General features: G+C 46.7%; 1 protein-coding gene across 1 annotated transcript in view; it reads right to left on the bottom strand.

Moving 5' to 3' along the window:
* The window catches only part of Gns (glucosamine (N-acetyl)-6-sulfatase), a 33,200-nt gene extending 25,471 nt beyond the window's left edge, over positions 1-7,729 (bottom strand). Inside the window, exons 1-2 of the mRNA XM_021173548.1 lie at positions 7,462-7,729; positions 1,597-1,656 (exon numbers count right to left, since the gene is read on the bottom strand). Of these exons, the coding sequence (XP_021029207.1) occupies positions 1,597-1,656; positions 7,462-7,629 (228 nt within the window). The 5' untranslated portion in view covers positions 7,630-7,729. The remainder of the gene's footprint in view (positions 1-1,596; positions 1,657-7,461) is intronic.
* Between the last annotated feature and the right edge of the window lie 4,926 nt (positions 7,730-12,655).

Genomic DNA, 12,655 nt, shown 5'->3' with positions numbered 1-12,655 from the left:
TTTTTTTTGGTTTTTCGAGGCAGGGTTTCTCTGTGTAGCCTTGGCTGTCCTGGAACTCACACTGTAGACCAGGCTGGCCTCGAACTCAGAAATTCGCCTACCTCTGCCTCCCGAGTGCTGGGATTAAAGGCGTGCGCCACCACGCCCGGCTCTGCCCTTGCTTCTTGAGTGTTAGGTTAAAGGCTTGCACCACTATGCCTGGCTTACTTGAAGAAGTCATATCCATTTTTGGCCAGTGCCTGTTATTCTTAGAGTGACTTTTCTGCTACTAAGTGGAACTTTTGTGTTTTTCTTTTTTAAAAGATTTTATTTATTTATTATATATATATGATGAGTACACTGTAGCTGTCTTCAGACACACCAGAAGAGGGCATCAGATCTCATTCTACATGGCTGTGAGCCACCATGTGGTTGCCAGGACTTGAACTCAGGACTTCTGGAAGAACAGTCAGTGCTACTAACCTCTGAGCCATCTCTATAATATTTTTTCTTGATCTTGTTCTTTTTCTTTCTTTCTTTTTTAAAGTCTCACTATGTAACCCTGGGCTGGATTGGAACTCGAGCCCACAGAGAGCTCCCAGTCTCTGCCTCCTGAGTGCTGGAATTTGAGGCACGTGCACACCACACTGGGTTCAATCTGAAGTTGATACGTGGACTGCGTTTTCCGGGTTAGAATGAACTCTCCCTCCCTTCATTTACTCCTTCTGTGGACACCATCTGATACCGCGTAGAACTCGCTGTGACCTTACACTGATCCATTCAGCCTGTGCTGATTCATGGAACCACAATGACCCTGAGGTGGACGGTACTGACTTCATTCAAAGTGGGGAAACCAAAATCCAAAACAGAGCTAGGAACAGGTAAATAAAGAAATAAAAATGTATTCAAGATTATGCAGCCTGGCTGCGGAGGCTGTGCTTAAACCCGAGCGCAGCGCTGTGCTACCCACCCTTCGGTGGGTTTCCCCGTGTGAAGCCACCACACAGGCACTTACAGAATCAGATTTGTTTTGGGCCTCTGATTCCATACGGGCTGCATGTGTGTTCTCAGTATCATGACCTTTGTCAGGGTGAGTTAGCAGAGCTCATGAAACTTTAACCCTGGATCAGCTTACAGAGCATAACTGTTCTTGGTTTATACAAACTAGTCGCAGCCCTTGAACAGTAAGGATTTCAATAAAATCCCCTAGTTATAGCAGTCTAGCTTAGAAAACACCGGCGATTAGTCAGGTGTATTGGCACATGCCTTTGAGCCCAGCATTTGGCAGAGGCAAGTCTAGTCTGTGAGTTCAAGACTAGTCTGGTCTATAGAGCGAGTTCTAGGACAACCACAGCTTGACAAGGGAGACCTTGTCTCAAAACACACAAACAAGAACCTCCCCCCCCCCAAAAAAAAAGACCAGGAAATTATCATTTTAATTAAAAAATAAAACTCTTCAGGCCAGGTATTTCATTTAAAAATAAAACAAAACAAAAAAAAACCCAGAAAACAAACAAAAAAATCCACCCACATAGACCACACTAGAACTGAAACGTGAGGTTTCGTCCTGGGATGCAATAGGACATCTAAGGACATCACACTGGCTTCTAAACTTACGGCACTGGAGAAAGTCATCCCCTTCTCTCCGATGAGGGCCTTGGTTTTCTTCAGCGGCGTCTACAAAGTAAACAATTCCTTGTTAAACAATGTCTGATAAAATACAGAAATCAAAGTTTGTGTTTTGTTACAACTTAAATTTATATTTTATTTTGTGTGTACGGCAGTTTTGCCTGCGTGTGTATGTCTCTGCACCATGTGCATGCATGCAGTGCCTGCAGAGACCTGAAGGGGGAACTAGATCCCCTGGGAATGGACAGCAACATGCGGACTGTTGGAGGCCGAGTGAGTGCTGGGAAGCCTCTTAGCACTCTTAGCCTTTCAGCCATCTCTCCAGCCCTCTTCCTCGTATCTTAATCATCTACCTCCACATGGTCAACTCTGACACAAAGTCAAGAGAAATGATTGTGGAGATGAACCAAACAGGTTTGGCTACAGTCAGGTAAACTGCAAGCAGGAAGCGAAAGTTCATAGCTGATAGCATTGTTCTGTCTGCGGGGACAGCAGGTAACAAAATCACAGTGCTCTCTTATTTGCCAATAACCCCAAGGCATGGACGCATCAGCAAGGACACTTCCATCATTAGTGGGAAATAAGGCAACACTTGGATTTTCAAAGACAGACAAGGTTGCAAGGCTCACACAGCCTACTTCCAACCTCATACATTCACTGATGGAACCCTGACACCGTAAGGACTCTACTGGCTGGCACCTGAACCAGATGACAGTATGGGTACAGAGGTGCACACAGACCCTGTCAAACATAAACATAACTGTTGCAGGGCTGGGGATTGAACCCAGGGCCTTGCGTACTCAGGCAAGCACTCTCCCACTGAGCCACATGTGCAGGCCTGCCAGTGTGTTTCATGTGCACTCGCCATCTTTTGTGCATCCCCTAAGGTTTGGAAAAGTACACTTTACCCCAGAAGGCAGAGGAGCGAAGGCAGTTGTGTAACTATCCATCAAAGGCTCTCTGCTCTGTCTTCACTGCCCAGACAGCAAAGACTACCATGGATGAGGCTCATGAGGACGTCCGTGATGATTCTGAAATACCTTTCAGACCCAAGACGGACTGTATACAGTCTTATGTCCACGTGGCGCAGTAATTTCTTAGAGGTTGCACCTCCAGATACATACCGAGGCTCACCAAAGTCTCACTTTCAACAATATGTGAGTAGCCTTTTCCATTGACTTATAAGACCAAGCTGCTCGTAGTCTCCAAAGGACACCATTCCAACTTGATCTAGTCAAGCTTTGATGATGCCAGTAGTAGACCCTCAAGAGACGCCATGGAAGGTCTGTGCTAAGCTGCAGAAGCAATGCCAGTAGCTGTCCTTAACTTATCACTGGTGCCAAGCTCAGGAAGTAATGGTGGACTGAATGGAACCCTGGCTTAAGGACAGGCAAAGGACGCCTAGAGCAGTGGTTCTCAACCTGTGGGTCTCGACCCTCGGGGGGAGTCACACGTCAGATACCCTGCATGGCAGAGATTTACAATTGATTCATAAAGGTAGAAAGATCACAGTTAAGAAGTAGCAACAAAAATAATTTCGCAGTTGGGGGGTCACCACGACATGAAGTATCAAGGGTCGCAGCATTAGGAAGACTGAGAACCAGTGATATAGAGAAAGAATGGGAATCAAGAGGGATTTAGTCATCAAGTTGATAAGCACACAAAACTACGGACAGTGTTAGGTTTACAGGAAGACTATACGGTGCATCGTGCGCTAATCTCAGCAAACACTGAGCTAGGTGAGGACGAGTAGGAAACACGGTCTTGCCCTCACCACTGCTGTAGGACCTGAACAAGGTGATCAATGGCCTCGGGTGACCAATGACCTCGGAGAGTGCAAGTGAGAGAGAGCACAGTGGCCATGTGACACACCTGGTGGGAAGAAAAGCAGGAAGCTAGTTCAGAACAGCACCAGGTAGGCCCTTAAAGCAGGGAGCCTTGCTGAGAGTCCCGAGGGAGGGGGAGTGGAGCTCGCTGGCTGAGGCTGGCAAATAGCCCAACAGGGCAAACAGGAAGGAGCCACTGTGGTAGAAAAAACCCCAAGAGACAGAAAGGGAGGAGTGGAAGGCAAGGCCGCATAGGCATTTTGGTTTAGAACTTTACGCTGATCATCTACGTATGGTTGAACAAGTCCCAGTTGAGAGATTGCACTAGACTGAAGACAGTTATCCGTGCTGATCTGAGGTGACAGTGGCTGGTCAGGTGGAAACCATGTGACGGTATTAAGAAACAGCCGCCTTTACTCTCCTGAGCAAACGCAAACGTGTAACTTTACTTACCCTAAGACAATCCCTTTATAAAAACCAAAGGCTTCACTGACTTTCCTGATCTCAGGCAACAGCACGCCAAAGGTTTTGATGGTTCCCGTCACTCAGCGGCTGCCTGCCTTTAAACACTGGAACTCATCTTGCTTTCAGCAGAGCAATGTCACTTTGACTCTTTCCCTACGTTTCCGAGTGGCCCCTGACCAAACACCACCCCCCTTACCTAGAGTAAATAAATGACTTAAAAAAACAACCCGTGCTCATCATTAAGAGGGAAACGCCATGCCCTGCAAAAACTAATAAAACCACAGTCTCTCAGGTGGCACATGGGACAATACAGTGGAATATTAACTGTGAAAGATGAGGTGACCACACATAAAATAGGGTAATGATAACTGACAGGGGCTGGAGAGATGGCTCCATAGAAAAGAGCACTGGCTGCTCTTCCAAAGGTCCCAGGTTTGATTCTCAGCACCCCCATGACAGCTCACAACCATCTCTACCTCTTGTTCTAACTCATCTGGATCACTCCCGCGGCCTTCGCTGGCAACAGGCAGCAACACATAGCCATACGCTCATACAGGGAGGCAGGACTCCCATACACATTTTTTTTTTTTAATGTGGTGCATTCCTGTAGTCTCAGCTCGTGCGAGGTAGACACACGAGGAGAAGGGTTTCAAGTACATTCTTAGCTACAGGGATAACCTCAGCTACAGGGATAACTGAGTCACCCTGGACTATCCTGGATAGTTTTATGTCAACCAGACACAAGCTGAGCTCATCTGAGAGGAGGGAGCTTCAACTGAGAAAACGCCTCCCTAAGATTAGGCTGTAAGCAAGCCTGCATGTAGAGCATTCTATTAACTAGTGATTGTTGGAGGAGGGCCCAGCCCGTCGTGGGTGGAGCAAGCCAGTAAGCAGCACCCTCCGTGGCCTCTGCATCAGCTCTGGCCTCCAGGTTCCTGGGCTGTTCGAATTCCTGCCCTGGCTTCCCTGGATGGGCTCTGACAGTGAACATTCAAGCCAAATAAATCCTTAGCTCCCCAAGTTGCTTTTGGCCGTGGTGTTTCATCACAGCAATCGTATCCCTAACTAGGACGTGGACTGTCTTGAAAAAAGAAAAAAAAAATCACATTAAATGGAAATCAAGGGACATCAACTTTTGATCTGAGCCAGTGTGGGTGCGTGTGTATGGGGGTCCCCATTCCTTACCTTGCCTACTATTGTGTCAATCTGAAACACAATTCCTCTCTCTGGTAGAGACACTATACATAAGGCTTTATTCATAAATTAAGTACCGTGGGTGAACCCCACTGACGACATTCCAGAATGCCACTGAAGACTCAGTGCAAAGCGCCTATGTGGCCTTGAGACAACATGTGGTGAGACGGGGCTACCACAGTGTTTTTGAAAAGCAAAGAAACCTGTTGCCCCTCAGCTGTCTGCCACAGGCAGCTTCCGTGATGTTAGAAATACGAACAGAAGACACCTCACCCTCTGCCTGGCATGGAGGAAGTTCTTAAACATCACCCCGTCTCAGCTCTTCACTCTGCTCTCCTATTTGACAGGCAGTGTCACGACTCCAAAAGGGGCCACCAGGAAAGTCAGAATTCCCTGCAGTGCTAGGGGCTGCAGCTTTAAAACATGCACACACCGTTTCCTCAGTTATTTAGCGTCCACAGCACTTGTACGATCCAGGGAAGGAACCCAGGTTGTTGACAGAACCTGTGTGGGAAGCTGCAAGCTTCATTTGTTTTGGTTTCTCTGGCTACTACAAATACTTTATATATATTTAAAAAAAAAAACAACCCAGGGCCATCGAGATGACTCATGGGTACACGCAAACCTCTGCCAAGCCTGAGGAGTTCAAGCTCCCAGGACACTCGTGGAGAATGGGAGACGCTGTCTTCTAACCTCCACTCTATTCAGGCCACTGTGTGCACATACGCTCCCCCTATACACACATCCTTCTGGTATAAAGAAGCAAATAGAAAAAGAGAAAGTTCTAAAGGCAAGTACCATTAACACAAAAGTGTAAGACCTCAACTATACACAGTCAACAGCTATATACTGAGCTGGGGCACCTTATATGTAAGTAGTGGATTTTGTTTCCAACAGCGGTATTAAGGCTGACCTGTTGAGTACTCTGGGAGAGACAGCATTTTTTTTTTTCCTGAACAAAATACTTTTTTGGGGGGTAAAGTTTTGAAATCCCAGCACTGGTGAGATAGAAGATGGATCTCTGTGAGTTCAAGGCTAGCCGCAGCTATACAGTGAGACCCTGTCTCAAAACGAAACAAAACACAACCAAACAAACGAAATAAATCAAAGAGAAAGAGAAAAGAAAGAGAAGAGAGCTATGGGAACTGTTGCAGGGAGGGATAATAAAACCTAAGAGGGAATTAAGTCAAGACTTTTGATACAGGGGGTGGGGGCTAGCTCTGAGAGAGAACTGGCTTAGCAGGCCCTGCAGCGGGGTGGGAGGGGAGAAGAGATTCAACATCCTTATGGCTCAGGGGATACCACAACAGCAACAAGGCAACGAATGGGATCTATGTAGATATAGAGAAGGGCCAAGGGGATTGGTAACAGAATACCATCTAGAAAAAGACAGTTCGTGGAAGGCAAAGCACGTGTTACTGCCCAGCCCAGAAATACATGGCTCTGCTTACCATTATCACATGTGACACGTGGAAAACCAAAATGTTGGCTCACTAGACTCATTTCACAACTCGCTGATCAGCTGGGACCAGCAACTTGAAGGACATTGAGCCAGGGTTAATTACCACACAGGAAAAAGTAGGACCCTCCTGCTTAGAAGGTTTAACAGTTACCGCAATCAGCTGAAAGCGAAGGAGAACCGAAAGAGGGAGAGAGTCTCGAGACTTGTTTTTTTTTTTTTTTTTTTTTTTTTTTTTTTTTTTTTTTTTTTCTTTTTTGTGTGTGCAATGCTGACCCAGGACGGAATACCATTGGAGGGTTGGTCCTAATCTGCCTCCTCTGCTTCAGTGCTTTGGGCAAATCCCTTGAGCACCAATGGAAGGAGGTTGGCGTTCATGCTCCCAAAGGTCAAATTCCGGAACCTCAAAAGAGCCGAAGTGACTCTGGGAAGGAAATGCAGTCTTCATGACTAACACCCATTAGACCTAAAGTGGAGCCCTGACAGTTGTGCCTCAGCCAACTGTTCGATTAGGCCAATTGATTTTGGTTTTGATGCTTCTTAAGCAAAAACACTCTCTGTCAATATAACAGCTCGACAGCCTACAAACCCACTTTTATAGCCACCCCAGAAGCACGGATGCCGACGTCCCAGGTGCTCCGTGAAGGGGGCTGACGTGGCCTCGGATCTCCCTAATCAATCATTGGCCTCCACAGGTTTGCCCTGAGCGGCGAGTGTCCACTGCAGCAGTAAGGTCCAGGCTGGAGGCACCGTGCGCACGGTGCGAGCCTGTGGGTGAGCTCGGGGGAGGAAGTCGGGTCCTATGACTCGTCCAAGCTCCCGGAGGACCCGGAGTGACCGCGCACACCCACCCACCCACGGCCAAGCGGCCCAGCAAAGGGGCAAGGGGAGGGCGTGGACAGGAGTTACCATGCCGCCGAGCTCCGCGTCCTGGTCGTCGGTGAGCAGCAGCAGCACGTTGGGCCTGCGAGCCGCCCCCACGAGCCCCAGGCAGCCTCCCAGCAGCGGCAGCAGCAGCAGCGCCGGCAGGCGGCGGGGACAGCCCGGCCGGGGCCCGGCTGCCGACGGGAGCCACATGGCGGCCAAGCTCCGCGGGGGAACCGAGAGCTGCGGAGAGACGCCGGGGAGCGCAGGAGACGGGGTCAGGCTTTCTCTCCCTAGGCGAGATCACGTGAGCCGGGGCAGGGGGCGGGGCGCGTCGTCACGTGACGGGCGGCCGTGGGCGGGGCCTGGGGAGCGGCGGAGAGCCCGGGCGCTGGGCGGCTGGACAGAGCTAGGACCGCGCGGAGCTTGGCCGCGCCACTGGTTAGGCCTGCTCCTGATGCTGGAGGAGGCAGGACAGAGCACCGGAGATGAAGACAGGAGTCAGTCCGCTCATCTTCCCTCCAGAGAGAAGCAGCGCACGTGCCGTGAACATAAGATCAGCTGCTGGTTAAAGTCCCGGTCAGTCCTGGGGTTAATGGACAGCTCTGCCTGTGTCCTTTGACTTTTCACCCGTCGAGGTGAAGTTCTCATTTGGCTCAGCTGTTGTTATTCCACTTTCCTCGGCTGGCATGTACTTTCAAACAATTTAGGAACGCCTTAACTTTACGACGCTAGGAGCTCTGGTCAACGTTTCAAGTTTTAATCACACTTTAATTTACATTTATTTTGTGGGTTTTGCGCGCTCACGCACCTTCCGCGGCACATGTGTGGAGGTCGGAGGGCATCTTGCTGGAGTCAGTGCTTTCTTTCTATGGAGTGAGTGCAGGGGATCAAACTCAGGCCCTCAGGCTTGGCGGCAGGTGCCTTGGCATCTTGGCCTGTTCTACTTGGTGAGTTTTTGCAAGCCTTCTTGGAAACTTAGAAGTGCATGGCGGCTCAGTGGTTACGAGTACTAACTGCTGCTCTTCCAGAGGTCCTGAGTTCAAATCCCAGCAACCACATGGTGGCTCACAACCATCTGTAATGACATCCGATGCCCTCTTCTGGTGTGTCTGAGGACAGCTACAGTGTACTTATATATAATAAATAAATAAATCTTAAAAAAAGAAAAGAAGTGCATGACCAGTAGCAACAAATCCTTCCAATAGCAACAAATCCTTTGCTGAATGAAACCTCAAAAAATATTTTAAGTTAGCTAAAAAGTTAAGTTGCTGTTAGGGATTCCTGCGAGGTCAATGCATGATATACCAAGTGAGCGCTGTTCTATGCAGAACAGAAGAAGGTACAGCCATTTGTCAGTTGATTGTGTGTTGGACTTACACCTTTGTGATTTCTTTTTTTTAAAGTTTTATGTGCATGAGTGTCTGTCTGCATGTATGTGTGTGTACTATGCTTGCCTAGTTCCTGGGGAGGTCAACAAGAGCGTCTGACTCTTGGGACTGGAGTTACAAATGGTTGTGAGGCACCACGAGGGTTCCTGGGAGTTGACATGGGTCCTCTGCAAGAGTAACATGTGCTCTTAACCACTGAGACATCTGTCAGACAGCTGGACATAGTACCTTTTAAAAGTATTTTTCTTATTTTATATCTAAAAATAAAGCAGATAGTTTATAATAACCATACACTATTGTACAATTAATATAATATACAATAAAAATGTATAGGATCTCTGTGACCTATGAGACACGACAGTGTAGTCCACCACTCACAGAACTGGAGTTAGAGAAAGAAGAAATAATTTTTTAAATGAAATAATAGCTTCAAAATGTCTACATTTTGAGAAAATAAGATCCAAGGAACTCAGCCTCATGCAGAAAAATCAGAGACAGTTTTCCCCTAGTCATGATGGCAAATACTTGTAATTCCAGCTCTTGGGACACTGGGGGAAAGAGGATTATATGTTTGAGGCTAACCTGGGCTAGGCTATAAGAACCTGTCTAAAGAAAAAGAGTCTCGCTGGGCAGTGGTGGCACACACCTTTAATCTCAGCACTCGGGAGGCAGAGGCAGGTGGATTTCTGAGTTTGAGGTCAGCCTGGGCTACAGAGTGAGTTCCAGAACAGCCAGGGCTACACAGAGAGACCCTGTCTCAAAAAAAAAAAAAAAAAAAAAAAAAAAAATTAAAGAAAAGAAAAAGAGTCTCATAAAAATTTGCAGCTAGCCACCTACTTCACTGTAAAAGGCTACATAAATAAATGTTAGCTTTTGAGGATGGTAACAAGAATGTTCACTCCCAATACTCTGCTCAGAAGTATGGTTTCGGGTGTTGCTGTACAGAAGGGAATCATTCAGGCAGCTCCTCAGGTGGCCATAAGGATGTAGTTCAATGGGGAGGGTGCTTACTTAGCCTGACAGGAGCTCTATGTTCAAGTCCAAGGATTGCATAAATCGAGCCTGGGAGCAACACATTCGATCCAGCTGTAATCCCAGCACCTAGGAGACAGAGGTAGGAGTGCCTGAAGCATAAGGTTTTCAGCTACTAAGCTAGTTTTAAGCCAGACTGGCAAATCAATTAACTAGTTAATTAAGGGCCCATAAATAGATGCACCATAGTAAAAAAAAATATATGTTGAAAGACAAAGGGAGGGAAGCAGCAAGAGAAACATGTTTACCTGTTAACAAAGACTCCAAAGGACTCCAAGAAAACCAGCAGACACCTCTAATGCAAGTCTCCTCGGCCGCTACAATGCTCTGCCCTCTACTTTAGCAATACCGCTTTGCACATGCGGGTTTGACTGTAGCTCACGTCAGAGGTATCATAAGTTGTAGAGTTAGCCGTGCTGAAAATTACGCTATGGGCCTAGTGCTGCTCAGATGTGACCCCTGGGAAGTTTGTTCCTTTTTCAGCAACCTCTCCGCTACACTGCCTCTCTGTGAGGTTTGGTCAGATTATCCATATATAGTTTAAGTGATACTAATTTAAAAAACATAAAGTATTTCTTTCTTTCTTTCTTTTTTTAAGATTTATTTATTTATTTTATGTATATGAGTACCTTGACTTCATGCACACCAGAAGAGGGCATTTGGTCCCATTACAGATGGTTGTGAGCTACCTTGTGATTGCTGAGATATGAACTCAGGATCTCTAAAAGAGCAGCCTGTGCTCATAACTGCTGAGCCATCTCTCCACCCCCGTAAAGTTTTTCTTTAAATACAGTTTCTCAGAAGCTAGATGTCGGGCTGGAGAGATGAAGGCTTGGGGGCTAAGTGTACATACTGTTCTTGCAGAGGACAAACTGCTTCTGATTCCAGTTCCAGGGATTCTGGCATGGCCTCCTGGCCTCTTCGGGAACCCACGCACGTATGCGCACCCTCACACAGAGATGTATACATATAAATCCCCATAATAAAATAATTCATTTTAAAAGGTTAATAACAGAAACAAATGAAACAAGGAATAGGAAAAATATCAGAGAAAAATAAAAGGATCAAAAGTGATTTCTTTGGGCATAAACAAAACAGACAAGCTGTTGCATGCCCCAGTATATCCCTGCTCAAAGAGGCAGGCTGGCAGAGAGGCAGAAAGGACCACAGATATGATTATCATCTCTCATGATCTCAGTCAACAGGTGATTGCGGGAGCTGATGTTGCATGGCGTATCTCTGCCAGGGAAGATAAAGACATCCTCAGCTAATTACAAGCAGGGTGTTGATTTGGCAAGTACATTCTTATCTAATTCAGTCACGAAAGGGATTCCAAAACAGTTTCTGTTTGTGAGGATTTCACAGCAAAAGTTATATATAGTTTGGTTTCAGGGTGATGCAAATGATCCCATATGCAACAGCATGCCACTGGGTGTCACAATACAGTCCAACCAGATGTAAGCCATCGCGCATTCTGAGGGACATTCATCTACCAGTTATCCTGATGACGCTGTGCTGGTCATTCGTGCTGATCAAGAAAGACTAGTGTGGTGGCGTATATGCTCCAGCAAGTGGGAAGTGGACCCTGTGAAATATAGGGATTAACACATCACCAAAGTTGTTAGAAGTCCCAAAGTATCCCAGGATCTACCTTCAGATGAAACCCAAATGGCTGCATCTTGTATTCCTTACAGTGGAGAGAGACTCCTTACAGTGGAGACTCACGTTGCCTGGTAGAAACATTAAATCACAGCCTTGAGCCAGGAGGCAGCTGTGGTGGTGAATACCTTTAATCCCAGCATTCCAGAGTCAGAGGCAGGCAGATCTACAGAGTGAGTTCCAGGACAGCCAGGCCTACACAGAGAAACCCTGTCTCGGAAAAAAACCAAACAACTAAAAAAATAAACAAGTCACAGCCTCAAAATATTCTATACCTAAGAACACAGCTGCAGCCACATACTGAATGCCAGGACGTGCTGTCAGCTCCCAGTGAGGGCTGGACAGAGAAGAAAAGCACACAGTGCCAGGCAAGGCTGGCTACATAATCTGTAGGCCAAGGTGAAGCAAAACATAGGGCCCATTCTGCAAAATATCAGCAGGAAAATGTTAACTGTGCTAAGACATAAATCTAGTCCAGGGCTCAGGAGGTTGAGGCAGGACTGCAGTGCAAAGTCAGCCCGAAGTCCTACTGCAAAAAGAAAAATAAATCTCGTAAAGCTTTTTACATTTTATTTTATATTTGAAGATTTATTTCTATATTATTTTATGTATCTCAGTGCTCTGTCTGCATATAGATACCTGCATGCTATGCACGCCAGGCAGGGCATTAGATCCCATTATAAATGGTTGGGAGCCAACACATAGTTGCTGGGAATTGGACTTAGGACCTCTGGAAGATCAGCCAGTGCTCTTAACCACTGAACTATCTCTCTGGCCCAAAGCTTTTTATTTAAAAAATATTTTTAAAGATTTATTTATTTTATTTATATGAGTACGCTGTATTTGTTTTTAGATACACCAGAAGAGGGCATCAGATCCCATTACAGGTAGTTGTGAGCTGTGGTTTCCCTTCCCCCATCTTCTTGAACCTGCTTGCTCAAGGGTGGAGCTACCTGCTCATTCGTCCTGCCACGCCTACTGCTGGACCCTGTCGCTTTGTTGCCTGGAGGCACACACGTGTTCGTCCTGCTACTGGACCCTGAGTTACTTGGTGGGAAATCGGGTTCCCTCCCCCTTCCTTTAAAACTGAGTGTCTGGAAATAGTAAAATTGAGCTTTGATCAGAATCTTGTCTTAGCTTCATTCCCTTCTCTCGCC

This window comes from Mus caroli, chromosome 10, assembly GCF_900094665.2.
Source record: "Mus caroli chromosome 10, CAROLI_EIJ_v1.1, whole genome shotgun sequence".
Classification (NCBI taxonomy): Eukaryota; Metazoa; Chordata; class Mammalia; order Rodentia; family Muridae; genus Mus; species Mus caroli.
The sequence above is the reverse complement of the archived record's forward strand: the minus strand, read 5'-3'. Positions and strand labels throughout refer to the sequence as shown.